The sequence below is a fragment of the Urocitellus parryii genome, chromosome 6 (genome assembly GCF_045843805.1).
Source record: "Urocitellus parryii isolate mUroPar1 chromosome 6, mUroPar1.hap1, whole genome shotgun sequence".
Taxonomy (NCBI): domain Eukaryota; kingdom Metazoa; phylum Chordata; class Mammalia; order Rodentia; family Sciuridae; genus Urocitellus; species Urocitellus parryii.
The window spans coordinates 12,269,933-12,289,839 of record NC_135536.1 but is presented as its reverse complement, the minus strand read 5'-3'; the positions used below and the strand labels follow the sequence as shown (position 1 = coordinate 12,289,839).

Genomic DNA, 19,907 nt, shown 5'->3' with positions numbered 1-19,907 from the left:
TTTAGTCCCTCCTGAATCTTGAGAAGATCTGGGCAGCCAAGCTCAGAAAGCAATTAGGAAGTTTCCTAATTTATGAAATTCTTTGGAAGAAAAGTATGACATTTATTTTTTATATCTTTATTACTACACAATCATTATATTCTTACTTAATACTCACCAAACAGATCTACTCTTGGCATTAACTAACATGCTTTCATCGTCACTTATTGAATTAAAAAGTCTGATTTTAATCGATGCTATTATGCAATGGATTCCCTATTTTTTAAAAAGGATTTTTGGAGTGTAGTTTAAAGATCTTCAAGTTTTTCCGAAACTTTAATTTTAGTTAAGCAATATTAAATATAACTCTCTGGTGACAGAGATTTATATCTATTATTATTTTTCTAATAATAACTAATTTGGGGGTAATTAGCTGCTTGTAGTATTGCTTTTCTTAGTGATTAAATAAAGGAATGGAATTTGTGAATAGCATATTAAATTAGGTAACTAAAATAATTTGTGTGCTGAATACAATAAGAAATTAAAAGACTTTTGTAATTGTTCTAGCATGGAATTTCAGTAAAAATTCACAAATATGTTCTGTAAAATACTGATTAAATTAATAACTATGTCTAATACATATTACAAGATGATTCTTCTTCTTCTTCTTTTTCTTTTTTTTGCTTTTATCTAGTTGCTTCCAAGATCCGGTACTTGCAGGAATATCATAACCGGGTTCTTCACAACATTTATCCTGTACCATCAGGAACAGATATTGCAAACACCTTGAAATACTTTTCTCAGACCTTGTTAAGGTAAGCCTTAAAATAGCCTCCACTTTGAGAGAATTATTAGGTAGTACTGCTGAATTTATTGGGACCTAGATTTCTATTAAACTGAAAGTTTTGAAGGACATTAAATTTTCTAGTGCTCTGCCAGAAGAGTCTGGACACCAGTTCTCTGGGTGTATATAGCAGATCAGATCCCAGGCCTAACTGGAAAAATGGATTGCATGGCTGTTGCCTGCTTTTTCTCGGTTGAATGACTTGTCAAGTGATAGATAAGTGGAAAAAGTTCTGTCTTTGGCACTAAATCAGTGTGGGATTAAAAGGAAAGCTTATATTGCTTAAAATCAATCTTTTGGTCTTATCATGTTTCCTACTTCCCAATATTACCTAGTATATGGTAATAATAGTTATTTTTTAACCTGCGTAACACTTCAAGTGTTTAACATGTTTTACTCTTGATAACAGAAATTCTGTGGAGTTCAAGGAAACAAAACAGGAGCTCTTGTTATACTGTCTACTTTTACTACAAGGTTGAACCCAAGAGCCTTTTGACTTTACACTTCTCATTAGAACAAGTGAACAAAGGTGATTTTTCAAGCAAAGCCTCAATTATTTTGGGGAAATAACTTCAAAGAAGTCAGAATACCCCACTTCCCAATTAAATTTCATGGCTTGGTCTTTTCCATCACAATGTTCTTCTCCTTCAAGTCTGATTTTCAAAACACATAATTTGATTTGCTACTATCTTGTCTCTTCTAGCTATAACACAGCAGATGTTTTCTAAATTATTTGGAGAAGAACGTAAATTGGAATGATTGTAATGGCACTGGAGTTTCCAGTGCTCTGTGATTTGCTGTGGGCAGGTTGTATAAAAGAAGCTGTATGCCAGCAGGTTGGTCACTAGTCTTCTGCAGCTCCTGTCTCTCAGCTCTCCTTTTTCTTTGGAGGATCTTTTCATCTTTAGAACCCTTAGTATTGCTGTTCTAGATTGGAGGGATTCTGTTCATTGATGCATAGATGCCAGATTTGCATAGTAAGTTTAGGACCCTGTTATAGGATATTTCCCTTCTTTTCAAATTGCAATATATAATTAGCCCTGTTCTTATAGTAATAATCAGATAAATTTAAGAATCAAGGTATTTGACTCTATTTTTTGAATTCTCCTTTTTGTTTTTGAGGTTGAGGTTTTCAATGGGAAACACTTTTCCTTTATCACAAGTTCAGAAAGTCTCAAAGTAAGAGACACTTTGCAGTAGGAAGCATTGTGAATTCCATTTGCAAAGAAGCTGTGACATCCTAGTTAGCACTTCAGAGTTTGCTGCTTAGGTCTTAATAACTGTGCCAAAAAGTTAAGAAATTTAGGGTACTGAAGTCATGTTTACAAAACATGGGATTCCATTTTCTTGAGCAGTCAGTCATTGGAATATGATCATGGGTGGTAGCATTTTAATGGTTAAGCTGGTTGAAGTGGCTTGTGGAGATTCTGTGCAATTGATATGAGTCCATTTTCAAAGGGAGGTAGTTACAGTAACTTCTCCTATGGTAATAATAGCAATAACTATCATCATAGCAATATTGTGTTATAATAAAATTGTATGTATTAATCATTATTCTAAGCACTTTAAATGTATTGTCCTATTTAATCCTTCATAATGAAATAAGTGAATTATTATACCTGTTTTATAGATAATGAAACTAAGGTACAGAGTGGTTAGATAAGTTTCTCAAGGTTATTTATCTAATATGTATTAGAACCAGGATTTGACATTGGTGATCCTACTCTCAGCAGTTTGATAGCCCCTACTCTCAACAGTTTGGCTGTACTGCTTCTTCTTAGTGCCACTATTTAATTATAGTGGTGGGACACTTCTTTTAGTAACAACTTGGTTTGGCTTTTGGGAATGCCTAGTTGAATCATAGAATAGTTTTGGCTCTCTTTGAGATAAGGGAAGAAAGGGAGTGCTTATCACAAGCTTTGCTGTCTTTTCCAAAGTTGAACAGTCGTATCTGAGGCAATGTGGATAGTGTTTCGGTTCTTACATGCTTTATTTCTACCTTCCACTGATCCTTCCTGGAGGTTTCCTAAACTTTAATCATGAAAGGGAGTCCTGTGTAGTATTGGGCTTGCTAGCCATTGTGCCTAGAGTGGTGTTTGGCCCTTAGAAAGTGATTAGTAAACATTTGTTGAATTGAATTGACTTTGATCAAATTTCATCCAGTGCAGAAAACTTCTAGGGCATTAACTGAGTCTAGTAGTGAACTGAGGTCCTGGGTAAAATTACATCTGAGTGCCGAGTTGTGCTCCTTTTCATTTAGCAGGGACCTAATTCTGACAGAGGCACATAGTTTACACACAACTTGAGAATTTAGTTTTTTTGTTTGCTTTTATCAGAGGCAACTATAAAATCATTTAGTTTTATCCCCTTACTACTGTAGAGGATTCTACTTATTTTATATTAGAAGCATTCTGTGGTCATATTTTAAGCATCTAAGGTCTTTAAAGATCCGGCTTTTTACCTGGCAGAACATTAAAGGATCCCAATCTTCTATTGCAAACATTCTTTTGGAATTCCTTTTCTCAGCTCTCTCTTCTAGTGCTGTTCAAGCTGTTAGCATGTAAATCTTTTAAAAAAAATCCTTACATTTGGGGAAAGATACTTGCTGCTAACTCTTTAGAAAATTTCAAATATGTTTTTAAATGAGATTCTATTGTCAGCCCAATAATTTCATTGAATAGTAATTTGTAATTGCCTATGAAGAATATATCTATGTATCTATGTATCATGGCATAATCAAGTAAATTCTGTTTAGAGCATAGACACAATTCAAATGTCAAAATTCACAATTGTGTAGAAAATCTATTTGCCATATAACTTTCTTTGCTATAAATACCTCAGGGTGATTTCTCCTCTTCCCCCACCCCTGCAGATGCCCTCTTCTCTTGCCTTTTCTTGATCATGGAAGCCAGCTTGAGAAGGGGACCTCAGGAGGGAAAAGGGAATGTGAAAAGTCAACTACTGGGTCAAACTCTTCTGAGCAGGGCATCTTAATATTCTGTTTGGTTGGGTGTATAGGCCTCCGGGAAAGAATTTCAGATGGGGAAGATGGTTTGATCTTTCCCAAGGTAGACAATTTGGTTGGGGAAATAAGTTTTTTTTTTCTCTGAATAAACTTCACAAAGCATCATAAAATCACAATGCATTGTACATTTATTCATGAGCCCTTCTTAAGTTTTTCCACAAATGAAAACATTTCCGTACATTGAGACATGAATGTAATTTAAAACTGGTTTCATGGATAACTCATTTCAGCCATTTTTCTCAACCTCACCTACTTATTAAATCCAGAAGCAGTGAGTGAGAGCTTTACTGTTTCAGTGCTGACATTCTTCCCTCCCTGCATGTAGGACACTGTTGTTGCTATCATTTGGGAACCCCACATATACAGGAAGGGAAAAATATCAAAGTAGAGCCTCCAAATTTGATTTGATGAATGCTTGATAAATTATTTCAAACTTTGGAAAAATAGTAAGGTCTGTTTGAAAAAAATGTGTTATATTTCCCCCACCAAGGAGAATTTTGATAAGAGCACTGAAATTAATTCAGAAGGAGGTTTAAATATCATTAGTTCATGATACTCAGCTATTTTTATTCTGAAAGGCAAGATGTTGCTGCTCTTGTTATATCCCTTTTGTAAAATCCATATCTTATAATTTTGAAAAGAGGCTGATGGTTGGCCAATTCAGGGTTAAAGTTTGAGAAATAATAAACTGACTTATATCTATTGTGATTCAAAAGGAATTTTCAGTGGGATAGACTCCTACAGGATTTAAACAATTTTTTTGGTGACTGGGCTTGTCAAGAATATGACACTTAAAGGTGGCACTCTTAGGAGTACTTGAGTTCTATGACAAAAGTATGAAGTCTGATGGAAAATCTGATGGCATTTATAACAGGTATAGGCAGGCAGTGGTAACTGGAATGTTGATATTATCCTATTGTAAAGTATAAGTTTACGAAGTCAAATACATCACACACGAACAAGCTAGATTAAATTCCTTTAAAAGCCAAAACCAAAAATTACACCAAATTTTAAGTTATTTATTGCTAAGAAGTATTACATAACTATTCTGAAATTATTTTTATTATCAATTGTTTTTCCCTGGACTTGGGTAACAGAAGACAAAGGAAATCGAGGTAAATTAGGCACATGGAAATTAAAAAGCATGTAGTCATTTTTTTTACATTATAACTTTTTTTTGTGCTAAGAATAAATAAAAATTAATGTAAATGTGACATAACAAGCATGCTTGACACTAACCAATTCCTCACATCACTGTAAAACTATAGATGTGATATCTAACTAAAATCTTAGCCATGTTTAATGTGCATAGAATAAATGTAAAATAAGGTCATTTTATGTAATGAAACATTTATAAATTGTTATCTGTTTTGACTAATGTAAGTGGACAAGCATAAGTGAAAAGCACATTGTAAGTGCTGCAGACATTATTATAATGTGTAGATATTATCTTTAGTGATAAATAGTATAATCTAGTCTTAAAAACGTAAATATTTGGCTAAGCAGTAATTTCTTTTTTTTTTTAAATCAACAACTTTTCTGCTTTAACTAAAACATTTTTATTTTAAAATTAAGGCTAAAAGGAAAACCATTTTTAGAAGTTATTTTTATTCCCATTAAACTTTTTTTAACTTTCTAAATTATCTTTCCTTTAGTTTTTAGAGTTTTGTTGAATAATAACGTAAGTAGCAGTAGTAACATATGAGATCTTATTGTATGTTGGGCAGCTATGTGACAGATACTGCTTGCTTAGTCTTTAGAATTTTGAAGGTAATTATTTAATAAGCCAGTGTTTGTATTCATAAAAATAAATTGTTTCCTCCCCAACACACAAAATTAAAACACACACACACATAAATAACCATTATCATTAGTTCACAAACATATGCTATGGACCATCTACTATATATTATTTTATAGCTTTTCCAATGTAGTTTAGCTAACATTTTAGAAATATGTATTATTTCTAAATTCATATGCCTGTTTAAACTTCATTATCTCAAATGATACTGACAGAATGTCATGAAACAGTATCATAATATACATATAGACATTATTTTGGTGCAATAAACATGTGATTTTTAAGACTTTCTTAATAAACACACATGTTTATTCTTTGCTAAAACATGTTTCTGCAAGTGCCATACCTATGTTTTGCAAGTTTCTGTTTGCTTGGTTCAGACGGTCTTGCTGAAAACTTCTTTTCTTTGAAAGCTCCTTGTAATTAGGAATAAGAGCCCTTCCTAATTAGACAAAGCCATTGCTTTTACTTCCAGGAAACCTCTCCTTCACCAAATTGACAAACTGTAAAACATGGGTTTGGCACTGAAACATGCATTTTTATATTTTTGCTCCTTACTAACCAGATAACACATGAGATGCAATGAAACTTCCACAAAGTAAACCTGTGTTATTGGTACCTCTGAGCAAAGCTATGTGACCAGTACTAGATTTGTAGATCCTGCTGGTGTGGCAATTGCATCTTATGTGGGATGTATCTGGTGTTTTATTATTTGTTTTAGAGTGTCATTTCAATGTAATGTGCTGTTCTTTGTGTCTTTGTTGTCTCTTTTTTTTCTTTGTCCCCCCAACAGCATTTTGTCCCGCACAGGGAAGAAGGAAAACCAAGATGCCTCCAATTTGACAGTGCCCATGACCATGTGTCTTTTTCCTGTGCCATTCCCACTCACCCCATCTCTAAGACCGCAGGTCAGTTCCATCAACCCTACTGTTACTCGCTCCCTCCTTTACAGCGTCCTGCGAGATGCTCCTTCAGAACGCGGCCCGCAAAGTCGTGATGCTCAGTTGTCAGACTACCCTTCTTTGGACTATCAAGGCCTCTACGTGACTTTGGTGACTCTCCTGGATCTAGTTCCTTTACTACAGCATGGCCAACATGGTGAGCATTTAATTGAAACTTTTGGAAATGTACATGTATGTTCATGAATATGTATGATGCTGAGCACGGGGCATGGAGATTTTGTTGTTGATGTAAATTGCTTGAAAGGGCTTTGTGTGGGCTGCAGCCTTTCTTACAATGAAGCTTAATTATGGTGTTTCCCATCCTATCCTTTTACACTGTTGTGGTGCTCAGGGATATTACCCAGCAGGCCTGTGTTGGGGGCAGAGGGGCTGGAGACAGGAGGAAGACTCTCGGGAGGCTCTCTCTTCTCCTTTGATTACTTTATCAAGGGAGGACTCAGTGAGGACTCATTGAAATCACAATTGGGGAGCTAAGATTTTAAAATTTGCTTTGAGGAGCAGATTCTAACCACTGATTGATTTTTTGAGTTTTGGGGACAAATCACAAACTCTTTCTGAGACCCATTTTTCCTGACTCAAAAGTCAGGGGGTTAGATAAAATGAACTTTCTAAGAACTTCCAAATTTACTAAGAACTTCAAATAATTATTACAAAATGTTGTAAAATGTTACAGTACAGAGTGTTAGTGGTGATTTAGCATAGAAGTCAGAGAGCATGCTTCCTTTCTTATTGCTTCTCTCTTTCTTCTGTGTCTTCAGTAGATTTCATTATCTTGCTTGCTATTAAATTCTTCTAATCTATAAAAGGGAGTATAGTAATATCTACTGTTAACTATCTAATATGTATTTGAGAGAATCAAATGGAAAACCATACAGTAAGAAAAGAGATTTTTTTGCAGAAACTGTACCTTAAAATGTTAGTTGTGTAGATCTTAAAATACTGAAATTTGGTCCCTAGAAGTATGATAACCAAAGTTTCACTGTACAGAAAAGCTGGAGTCTTGGGAAACTGGTGGGCGGTGGGAGTTATTTTGCCTTTTAGTTATAGTTAATTCTCCTAAGAGAATCTTTAATGGTTTATTTTGTATGATGTATCCCTGATTTAAAAAAATAATGTCTACTTTCACAAAGATGATGAGATAATGATTATTGAATTTGTTTTTTTACATTTTTAATTCTGCATTATAGTGAATATAAAAGTGTAGAAGTTTGTAAAGTTACTTATTGTGTATTTTTGTGGCTGTCTGAAAGCTTAGCTGCTTCTATTGTAATCCTTTCCCAGCTCAGAATCTTAGTGAGGCTAATGTGAACATCAGACTGTCAGAGCTTACTATGGTGGTGAGCTCCTCAGTGCCTCCCCTTTGTGACATTCAGTTCTGAACTCATCACGGACCTGTCTGCTCCTGTCCATGGGTTTGGGAAGCTGCCCTTTATCTTCAAAGTCCCTTGATTAAGATAAAGATATTCAATTTTGTAAATTGCAACCCATATAATTGCAATTAATGTGTGAATTGTGACAATTTCAAGGGAGATGATTTATATTTTTGCTCTTATAACTGTTTTGTGACTTTCCTCTTTATTGTTATCTATAACTTTCTTGTTCTGCATATTTGAGCTTAAAAAATAGGAAAGTACTCACTAGTTCATTCTAGTGAATGGTTCAGAGAAACACCTGAGTGTTGTCTGAAGAGTCTCAGAATCTCCAAGGAGTTTGTGACGTGGAGTTCTTGCCTAAGAGTTATTGAAGGTTGGGTCCTGAGACCTGACATTTTAGCCAGCTTCCTGTGGATGCTACTTTTGCACACTGAGACTGAGAATCCTGCACTGTGGTGGAGGTTGTGTCCTCTTTCTGGGTCTGGGGCCCTGCAGGGAAAAGCATTAGGTAGGGCTTTTGTAACATGTCAGCTAACATTCTCAGTGGATCTTGGGCATTCGCTTCCTCTCTCCAGGTCTCAGTTTCCTAGTATGAAAAAATACTCTAGGTGAACTCCCAGACCCCTTGGGTTGTTAATGTTCTGCACTTTGGCTACAGGGCTCAGTGGAAAGCAGCTAAGGTTATCTTTTATGGTAGTCTCAGATAACTCTTAGTAAAACACCTGTGAATTTTCCATTTCATTGATTTGAGCCCAGGGATTGACTGATCCTGGCTCCCCAGTATGCAGTGTGGCCATGTTCTCTCCATTGTCAGTTGATAGGCCTGCTGAGATGCCAGAGTAATTCTAATGATAATCAGAAATGACATTCAGGATCAAAATGACACAAAGGAGGTAAATCTGCAAAACAGGCAAGAATCTAATACTTTACTATTTCTATGAATGCAAATATGATTTGTCAAATCTTGGCTGATGGCCTACATTTTGGGAGGTCCAGAAATATGAAAATGTACATTTAGTATAATGGAATTTGGTCTACATGCATTCTAAAGCTAAATAGTTGTGGTTTTACTAATGTCCACTATTTTTACTTCTTGTGCAGGTAATAATAATAGTAACTGTTAACATTAATAGTAACAGCTCTTATTTGTGGATTGCACATTATGTGCTATGCTAACCTCTTTACATTTATCACATTTAAAACTCCTAACAATCCTAATGAAGTGAGGTAGGTATTACTACTATCCCCATTTTAAAACTTTGATAAGTTATTATTAGGAGGCACGCACTTCTATGGTGACTGATGACTAACTGCACAGGATCACACAGTGCTAGCTCATAATTTCCTTTCTTTAGTGTGTGCTGGATTTGTTACTCTATGGAGGTTAAAAATTACCTCATGGGGTTTGGGGGTTATAGCTCAGTGGGAGAGCGCTTGCCTAGCACATGTGAGACACTGGGTTCAGTCCTCAGCACCATCTAAAATAAATTAGTAAATAAAATAAAGGTATTTTCTTAAAAATTACCTTGTGGCCTAGTATTCCAGTTGTAGAACCATTGTAGCTTTGATTGGTGGAGCAGAAATAGCCTAGCATTATCTCTATTCCTACCTCAGTGACCTTTTATAAACTTTCAGGGGGCAAATAATCTAACATCTCTATGCCTCAGTTATCTTGTGTAAAAATAAATGGAGGTAAGAATGCTGGAGGGATTCAGAAATCATTTTACATTGGAAAGTGCTTTGAATTTATGAGATCGAAAGATGATATGGATATTAAGAATTTCTTATGATTTATATGATATTGAGAAAAACCTCACGTAATAGATATTTATATTTCTTAATATATTCATTCATCAGTCAATTATTGACCAGCTCTTGTACACATAGCACACTATACCAAGCAGTATGTTTCAGAACTCTTGATAGGAAGGAGACTATAGTTGCTTATAATTTAGACCAACTCATTAAAACTTAAGATGTAAAATTAGTATATTTTGTTAATGGGAAAATATTCAGTGACTGATTACTCAATTTTGTTTTGTAGATCTTGGACAGTCAATATTTTATACAACTACATGTTTGCTACCCTTTCTCAATGATGATATTCTGAGTACTTTGCCCTACACGATGATCTCAACGTTAGCTACCTTTCCTCCATTTCTGCACAAGGATATTATTGAATATCTTAGCACATCTTTTCTACCAATGGCTATATGTAAGTTCAATCTTACCTAATACTAGATTATTTTTACGTATTGTACAAATGAAAATTGCTTTTGCTGTTACAGACTCTTGATTTTTAATATTTTAATGGAATCACTGACTGTGTACATATGCTATGATTTAAATTCAGTCATTTTAGTATTAACATTATGACAAAAATCAAAGAAATGAAAGACAATTTATACCTTAGAATTGTTTTATTCACTTAGTTTTATCTTATAGAATAGGAAGAAAGAACAGGTCAAAGAAAGTCTGTATTTCCTAGTTATAAATTAAACATCTTTTGCCACATTAGAAAAAAGGTGAGAGAGTGTTGCCTCCAACGTAGAAATTCTTTCTTTTGTGTCCTAAGGCAGTAGGCTCTGGTGGAAAGAGCAACAGGTAGAGTTGGCACTCGGAGATTCTGGAACCAGCTCTGCCCCTAATTTGCTGTGAGATGGTGGGCAGCTCACAGAGCTGAAACTCCACCCACAGACTGATCCATCAGCTTTCCCTCACAGGGGTGTTGTGATGATAAAATGAGTCAGAATTTTTGAAAACAGCTAAGGAATCTGTATACAGGAGTCTGTACAGAACTGATTTAAATTCTTTTCCACTTTTAAATACTCTGGCTTATTGGACATTAAAGCAAACAGGAAAAACATTGGGTTGTGGTCTTTATGATCATGTTTCTTCTAAAATATTCTTCAAGGAAATGGATCATGGATTGATCTGTTTGTGCGGATGATCTGAAAAGATTGTGTGTTTAGGAGTCAAACAGATCTAGATTCCCCATCTCAGCTCTGCCACTGGCTAGTGTTTGGCCTTAGGCAAGTTAGTTAATCTTTCTGTTTCTTACCTGTAAAATGAGAATAGTATTCACAGAGCTGTAGTAATCATAGGCTGTTGTGATGATTAAGACTTTAACCTGGAACACTGGCAGAGTGCTGGCACAATACCTGCTAGGGGTAACTTAGTTTACTTCTCTCCTTCCTCAATTTTTGTCTATAAAAATAACTTTAGGGGCTTGGGTTGTGGCTCAGTGGTAGAGCACTTGCTTAGCACATGTGAGGCACTGGGTTCCATCCTCACCACCACATAAAAATAAATACATAAAATAAAAGTATTGTGTCCATCTATAATTTAAAAAGTAACTTTATTGGGCACATTTAACTCCTAGTGGTCATTTTTCACCATTTTAATTTTATGTACTTACGATCTTATTAAAGTTGTTGTGGTATATCAACAATTGGTAAATATATGCACTAATTGAGCTATATTTGTTTATTTTAAACTCAAGTTTAATTTTAGGTATGGAATTGTAATTTTCATTTTTTTTAGAGTCTGACTTTTTCCCTAAATTCTATGGTAATTTGGAAAAACTAGCAGATTTGTCATATCATTCAAATAATATAATATTTGGTCATTTTCTTTTTTTGGTTCTCTGTAAACTTATGGACAGGTACTTGTTTGTAGATACGGTCTTAAAGTTGTATAGAGCTATTCTGAAATAAATAATGTTGGGATGGGGATGTAGCTCAATGGTGGAGCATTTGCCTAACATGTATGAGGCCCTGGGTTCAATCCCAGCACTGGGAAAAAAAAAAGCACTAGAAAAAAAATAGAAAGTCTTGTTTTTTTGAATTATGGCAGGTGAGGCTATATCTTTCTAATAACTAATCTAATTTACCGTATTCCTACTTCTTAGGAATAAGTTAATAATTTTGGGAGAGACATTGAGTATGTCAAGATTCTGAAGTTATACTTAAAATTGATCAGGTATTGTGGAACTGGCCATTCATTTCATCACACTTGATTTTTAATTTCTACTTAATTAGAAATACAGAACCTAGAACACTAATTAACTTGAAGTCAGGTTAGAATCCTTACTCATAAAAATGTGTGAACCTTGGCAATTGAAGAGATCAAAATAGTGAGTCGAGTTTACAGAATTTGTGTGAATTTTAGTGTTGATTAGAGGAATAACTTGGTGTTCATTTAAAGGTGTGAACAAGTTGCTTCATGTCTATTGAACTTAATTTTTTAAATTATTTTTATTAGTTGTTCAAAACATTACAATGATCTTGACATATCATATATCATACATTTGATTCAAATGGGGTATGAATTCTTATTTTTCCCACATGTACAGATTGCAGGATCACATTGATTATATTTTTCAACCTTAAACGAGGTATCTGGAAAAAATCAATCTGTGAGGTTATTTCTGGCTTAATAGTCCTAGGTTAAATCGTATTTTATATAAAAGGCACATGGCTTCCTCTAATCTAGTTGTTGATATGGTTCATGTATTTATTTTATTGTCTGAATTTAGTCTTTTAGTTTTAACTTGGATTCTTATCTCCATTTTGGTAGTTCAACATTAGACAATCTCTGTTAGCTTCAAATCTTCAAGAATAAATTGTAATGCTAACTTTTATAGTTGCATTCTGTTACACTGTTCAGATGCTGCTTTTGTGTGCTCATTATTTCACAAAGTAGGTACGAGATAGATGCCAAGATGGAAGGGATCTGGTTCTAGGTTACTCATGTCAAGATGAATTGATGTGAGAATGTGGGACTGTTCATTGTAGGGACCTTGTTTTTATTTTCTGGTGGTTGTTTCCATATCTAGAAATTCTGAGTAAAAAACACACACAACACAGAAGGCTTTAAGTTCTCCCAGAATATTTTAATTTCAGTATCAAGGAGTTAGGATAAAGATGTTGCCCCTTCCTTCCTGCTTCTCTTCCTCCCTCCCTCCTTCCTTCCTGCAGTGCTGGTGGAACCCAGGGCCTTCTGCATGCTGGGAAAGTTATCTATCACTGAGCTACACCCCCAGGCCCAAATGTTGAGTCTTTTATATTCTTGATAAAGTGATAAAAGTCTTTAAGACAGAAGGGCTCTTTTAAAAAAAATCTCTTTGGTGTGGTGTTCCTAAGGTCAAATGTAAAACACAGACAAATTTTCAGGCATTAAATGATTATATCATTGTCTGTATCACCTGGATGATGAAGTTCTGAGCTTTGGAGTGAACCTAATGAGATATTACAGCTCCTTCAGATTAAAAGGCCTTTATGTGTATCTCATTTGTCCTTTATGCCATCTTTGTTGGTAAACTATGTGCTGTGCTTTTAGTTTTAAGTAACTCCTTTTGAAGTTCTGCAGAGCAAATATCAATTTATTTATTATTAAATTTCCCTTTTATATAACCTTTCTTTTTAACTCCTTCCATAAATAAAATATATTTTCTTTATTCCATATGTGTGCAATATGCTTTGTTTATTAAAAAAATTAAAGGAGTTACTAAGAATTAAAAAAAATTATTTCATGTCACCATGGAAACCTCTCTTTTTCCAATAAAGGATCTGTGATTTGTGAATTGAATTGAAATGTGGATGTTTGGAAGATAATGTCTTCCAAAGAGAAAAAGCAGAGAAGAGAAAAAACTAATTCCAAATGAACCTTAATTAATGCAAACAACCTTGATTTAAAGATACTGCAATCTGTATACAGGGTAAAAATGGGAGTTCATAACCCACTTGAATCAAAGTGTGAAATATGATTTATCAAGAACTATGTAATGTTTTGAACAACCAACAATAAAAAAAATAAAAAAATTCATTAAACCAAAAAAAAAATAAAGATACTAATAAAGCTGAAGTATTATATCAGTTCAAGATGCTTCTAGTATATCCTAGACTAAGCAGGCAAATCTGGTTTCTTTTCCAAGTTAGACTTTCTGAAAAGTCACTTACCCTCAGGAAAAATAAAGATTTGTTCAAATCTTTGCTTTGACTTAAAAGTAATTGTGTGACTTAATTGAACGTCTGGTCCCAGGCTGTTGGCCATGTGTCATTTGTTCCATTACTTTTATATAACCTTTTTTTAAAAACTATTATTGTATAGGATGTGTGATGTTTCTGTGGTCTTCCAGAGATTAATACTTTATGGAAAAAAAGTTAAAAAAAGAGTGCAAGATACTGATGATGTTTAGTAATATTTAATATATGATGTCTGTTTTATTAGCTAATGATTGTTTTTATAAGGCAGATCTTCTATACTTTAAGAAGACCTTGTTGAATTTTGAGAAATATTTTAGTACTGGAGTTTGGAAGAACTGAATATAGTCCTTTGGCAGTTGGAAAATGTCTCAACCTCATCAAACATTGGTTCCCTTATAAAATTGTCAATAATCAAACTTCCCTTGTCCACATCCCATGTTTATTGCAAAGAAAAGGAGATAACTAACATGTGAGAATGGCTTTTGAATATTCTATGACATTGTACAAGTGTATGCATAATGGATCAAATGGGTAGTCAGATCACAGATATGTTAAATTCCATTACTAATTCTAATATTCCACTGCAATTTCCATGTTGCTCTGAAATTTTATCATCTTAAATATTGCTTGAGGTAGAGGGCCATCTACTAGCGGGAATTAGTTTGTTATATAATAACTGTCATTATTATGCCAGATGTTGTGCTTCTAGAACATGTCAGAACATTTCTTCAGTGTTGAGGGCTGTCCTGTCTCTATGACTTTGCACTAACCTGCACATCTGCAAATATTTTAATAGACTTAATCTACAGAAACTCAGGGTCATATTGTCTTGTCTTTACGTTTCACTAAAATACCCTTCTGAAAAGTGTGGCTGTCTTTTGGAGAAACCCTCTCTAGTGGAACACAATTAACTCTGCTCACACAAACCCAAGGCACAAGTGCAGAAGAGACTACTTTTCAATTCAAGTAATGCAGTATGGAGAAGTTCAGGAAGTGGCTCTGTTGCGTACACCTGAATGTGTCTCTTCTTCCCAGATGATTCTCTAAGACCAGTGGGGTTTATTTCAACATATGTCAACTCAGACCACTTCTTACCACCATCTCTCTTGTGGACCTACCCAATGAGCTGGTCCTCTGTGTTCCTTTTTAACTCTCCTGAGGGCCACTGGTCCTCGTAACTCACCTCTCTGTTCCTTTTTTAAGCCCTGCTACTGCCTGTTCACTAAAAAGCCAGAACTTTTCTCCAAGCATGTAAATCAGATCATGTCACTTCCCTCATCCAAATCATCTATCTTACTGTCACTCTTAAAATCCAATTTCAAAGTCCTTAGTTGTCCCACAAGGCCCTCTGTGATCTGGCTACTGCTTACCTTATTACTTTCATTACTGCCTGTCTGTGTCCACTCTTTACTATGCACATCACCTTTCTGCAGTTTCATAAAGGTACTGAGCTTTTGTGTTTTCTCTATGTTTTCTTCTCTGTCTCAATGTCCTTCTTCCAGATGATCTTCTGATTTGCTTTCTTATTTTCTTTAGGTCTTAGCTCAAGTGCCACATCTTTCTAGATGCCCTTCCTTTCTTTCTAGCTAATATAACTCCTGGCATTATCCTCTCTCTTCTCTCTTGCCCTGCTTTATATGTCTTCACTAGGAAGACTGAAGAGCTGAATTTTAAGTTTGATTCAGTTTTAATTTAAATACCATCAGTGGCTTGTGGCTATCATATTGGATAACACAGCTCTAGCATCTAAGTTCCAGAAGGAATGAGGACTTGTCTACATTCTTTACTATTGTATTCCCAGGGCTCAGAAAAATGTTTGGTGCATAGGATGTATTGAGAACAATATTGGTGAATGAATAAGTGACTAGAACATTGGCTGTGAATCCAGTGTGATTTGGAATATAGACTCAAAAATTAGATTGCAAATATTTTTTTCTCTCTTTTATAAAATGACTTTCCTTGTATACTTACTTTTTTTGGTGACAATCATAAGAGCTCTACATGATAGTACATTAGGAACTATAAAATGCAGGAGCATATTAAGAGATTTATCTTATCATGGAAAGAGGGGTGTTGGTAATGATCGTACTGGTGGTGCTGAGAAGATAGGGAATAAGACTGGAAACTTTTTTTTTTTGAGTATGATATTAAGTGTAAAATTTTCTCATTTTTTTGTGGTGCTGGGGATTAAAATGTTCTTATTTTGACTATCTTCTATTGTACATATTTTTTAACACCCTCTTGGGGAAAAACTGCACATCTGTTTATATTATGCCTTTTAAACAAAATTCAATAAATAGTGTGTACTTGTATTTGTTTATTAAACAAGATTTGCAGTTATTTTGTTCAGTCTAGTAGAAGGCTATGAAGTTGCAAGGTACCGTCTGTTAATATACATAAGTATTAGAGCCAATTTCCTAGGGTCAGAGCCAAAAGAACACTTTTGGCTTTATGGCTGGTCATACTTGAAGGAAGAGCATAGATTTGAAGGGGTAACAGGGACAACCAAAGGTTGCTGAGCTATTTGGGCAGTTCTCCAAATAGACTTCCCCTAAATCATCCGAGATGGTTGGGCATCGCTCCCATTTTTAAAGGCCTCCAGGCACATTGACTCTCAGCCTCTCTTAGCTATAGTCTTCCTGATTGAGAAATGCTTGTTTTTTAAAAATTTGAGATGAATTAAACAGAGGTGAAAATAATTGTCTCAAAAAGAATGGAGATACACAAAAGATACATTCTTTCTTTCTTGAATATGTTGGAGACTAGACTATTTTCTCTTTCTTTAACAAGGGGCACAAAGAATATTGTCTTATTCCTTTTGGTTATAAATGAGATATGTCCCATATGTATTATAATTTTATATAAAATAAAGCATATTTTGAGGTTTTCTGCCAATTATTCTTCTACCCCTGGACATCTTACTGGGCATTTCCTTTCTTATTTCTCATCTCTCTACTAGAACCTCTCAAAAGGAAGCTCTTGGCCAGTTTGCATCAGAGTCACCTGGTGTGCTTATTAATTTGATATGTCTTTCCTGCTTCCCAGACTGTTATAATCTCTAGATATGGGCACCCGAGAAGCTGAATTTGAAAAAGCTCCCTGGCTAAAGCCTTAGAGCAATGCTGTCTTGTTCTTTAAATGTGCCTCCAAGTTCTTTTTCCTTAATTAATTGTATTTGATTAATCAACTTTGTCATCTAAGAATAGTATACTGCTCTCCATATCTCTGTTTAATTATTAATGCTTATGTATACTGTATAGCCAAACTAATTTATCTACCTGAATATTGGCTGCTTGGTGGGTTAGGAGCACTCAGCTGCCAGTGATTGAAAACAAACTCAATGGAATTTAACTATGGATTTACTTTGTTTGTTTTTGTAAAGCTTTTTTTTGTGAAAGCAGCCATCCATTATGGGTACTGAAAGTTCTTTGTGTTAAAAAGAAAAAAGAATCATGTTAAACATTGTTTCCTTTATTATGTGACAGATCTTTCATTGGTATTTTGGTGGTTCTACTATCACATGTTTTATAAAACTGTCTTATCTTTTTGGATGTAAATGAGATATGTTCCCTGTGTATTGTAATTTTATATAAAATAAAGCAGATTTTGAGGTTTTCTGCTTGCTGGTTGTTGCCAAAGTCATGGTATTTCATGTTCAGGAAATTGAGAGTTGCCTCTTTGAGGGTTTTATACTTCCTGCACACCGTTCTGTTCATGCTTGACAATTTGCCACATAAACCTAGGAATAAGAGGTATCTTGTACTTTTGCAATTATTCCCCAGAAAAGGAGAATCATTTTACATTCAAATCCTAATAAAGTTCTTCCTATTGTGGATTCTTTCTCAATTACTGTGCTTGGGATAATAAAGTACCCTTTAGAGACAACACAATACTTCAAGTGACTTCTATCAGTGCTTGACGTGAATCCTTAAAGGAGTTATTTGATGTACTCTATTAAAAAAAGACAATGAAATTTAATATAGTGTTTAATATTGCCATGAAAAAACCACTTAAAGATGTTTTAAAAGCAGTATGTAAATGGAGATCATGGTTTTACATATATAAGACAGGTTTTCAATAAAACAACTTTTGCTCTGTGATTGATACTTGTTGATGTGGGATAAAATGTCCAGCAATGGCATTATTCACAGATTCAAAAGGTGCTTTATTTCAAACTCAGATGGATTTGAAGATGGTAAGTTTTGTAAAACTATTTAACAAAGTAGTGATTCTCATGGTGAAGAAGACAATAATGATAAAGTTACATATGAAGGTTTGAATAAAACTGATGATTTATGAGCATTGAAAATAATTTTAAAATTAATATTGTATTTTTATAACATGATTTAAAATTTCTATGTGTAACTAAGAAGTTGCATGTTATACTAACCTTATTTCATCTGCATCTCTAGATAATTTAGTAATTCAAGTTGGGTTTAAAAACATTTTACTTTTTTTTTTTCTTATTGGGACAACCTTCAGTATTCCTTCTTTCTATCTGAGCACAAAGAAGATTTTTTTCCCTTTCTTTTCCATCTAGACATAAACATATTGGAAGTAGTGATCATATCTGAGCATGGCTCTGTTAAAGCCATTATGTCACATTCTGGCATTGTTCCTTCTTGGTGATACTCTGTACGTGTTTGCTATGATGTTGACAACTGTTGCATTTGTATACAAGGAAAATTTTATGAGTTTTATTTGTGTAAAGTTTCATTGGCTGACTGGGACTTTCTTTTTAAGTTCCTTCTTAGTTCCCATGCTCTATGTGAAGCAGCAAGTATATATGCATATATATGTGTATCTATCTCTCTATCTATATATAGACTAAATTGTGTCTAATCAAAGAAATTTTGGTTTCAGTGGGTTCCTCCAGGAGAGAAGGTGTTCCTGCACATGTTAATCTGTCTGCATCCTCCATGCTAATGATTGCAATGCAGTACACATCTAATCCAGGTAAGTGGAACTCTGTCTTGACTAATTCCAAAACCAATCATTAAGTAAGACGTTAAATAAATAAGCTAGAAGTTTTCATGCGAGAACTTTTCTTGGTGGATTTGGCAATTGGAGGTGTGTTAGAAAACAGATTTTTTAATTAAAATAAATTTTCCTTGCCTATTGTTAAAAGTAATTAGTGCTCTTGCAACTAGTGTTTTTTTTTTTTAAGAATGTTTGAGGAAAAAATTTTAGAACATTGACTGGAATTTGATTGAATATAAATATATAGAAATAGTTCAATTAGAAATATAAAAATATCTAATTCTAACAACTAAAAATAACTTTGGTTAATAATTTGACAAGTTTGGTCCTCTAATGTCATACCAATGTCCTTGAACACAAACCTTTTACTACATTTCTGATTATTTTCTTTAGAATAAATTAATAAAAGAGGGATTCATGGGTTAAAGGGCTTGAAAAAAATTTCAATATTCTCAATAGTTGTATTTGAAAGTACTTGTCTCATTATGACTGGTCACTGAGTATCATCATAAAATTTGTAGAGTTGAATAGATTAAAAAAATCTCATTTTGATTTTTATGTCTTGGATTACTAGTGTTGTTGGACAGGTTTTATATAACTTACTCCATTTGATTTCCATTTGTCAGTATAATTCAGTTGAACTTTGGGGAGCTGATCTAAAAAGGAGCTGACTATAGGAGTCATATGCTGAGATATGAACTCAGTTTTTTTTCAGTTATTGTTTATTTGGAAAGTGAATAAATATTATAGCACTGTTTTAAACCTTCTGTTTAATTAAGTAGAATAATAATTGAGATTTTGGAGTTTTTGACTGAAGAATGAAGAAAATTTTTTTTTCCATTTCAAAATCTTAGTGCTTCTTAATCTAGAGTGTTGGCCTTGAACTTTTTTTTTTTTTTTAATTGAGATGATGTCTTGCTATTTTCCCTAGGCTGGCCGCTAATTCTTGAGCTGAA

General features: G+C 34.1%; 1 protein-coding gene across 4 annotated transcripts in view; it reads left to right on the top strand.

Annotated features, from left to right (window-relative positions):
* The first annotated feature begins 10,096 nt into the window (after positions 1-10,096).
* Unc79 (unc-79 subunit of NALCN channel complex) overlaps positions 10,097-19,907 on the top strand; it is a 211,009-nt gene continuing 201,198 nt past the window's right edge. For 3 of the 4 annotated variants that reach the window (XM_077799972.1, XM_077799971.1, XM_077799969.1), the window contains exons 1-2: positions 10,097-10,199; positions 18,835-18,927. In XM_077799972.1, coding sequence (XP_077656098.1) covers positions 10,112-10,199; positions 18,835-18,927 — 181 coding nt within the window. In that variant the 5' untranslated portion in view covers positions 10,097-10,111. The remainder of the gene's footprint in view (positions 10,200-18,834; positions 18,928-19,907) is intronic. The other variant, XM_077799970.1, reaches the window with a different exon arrangement.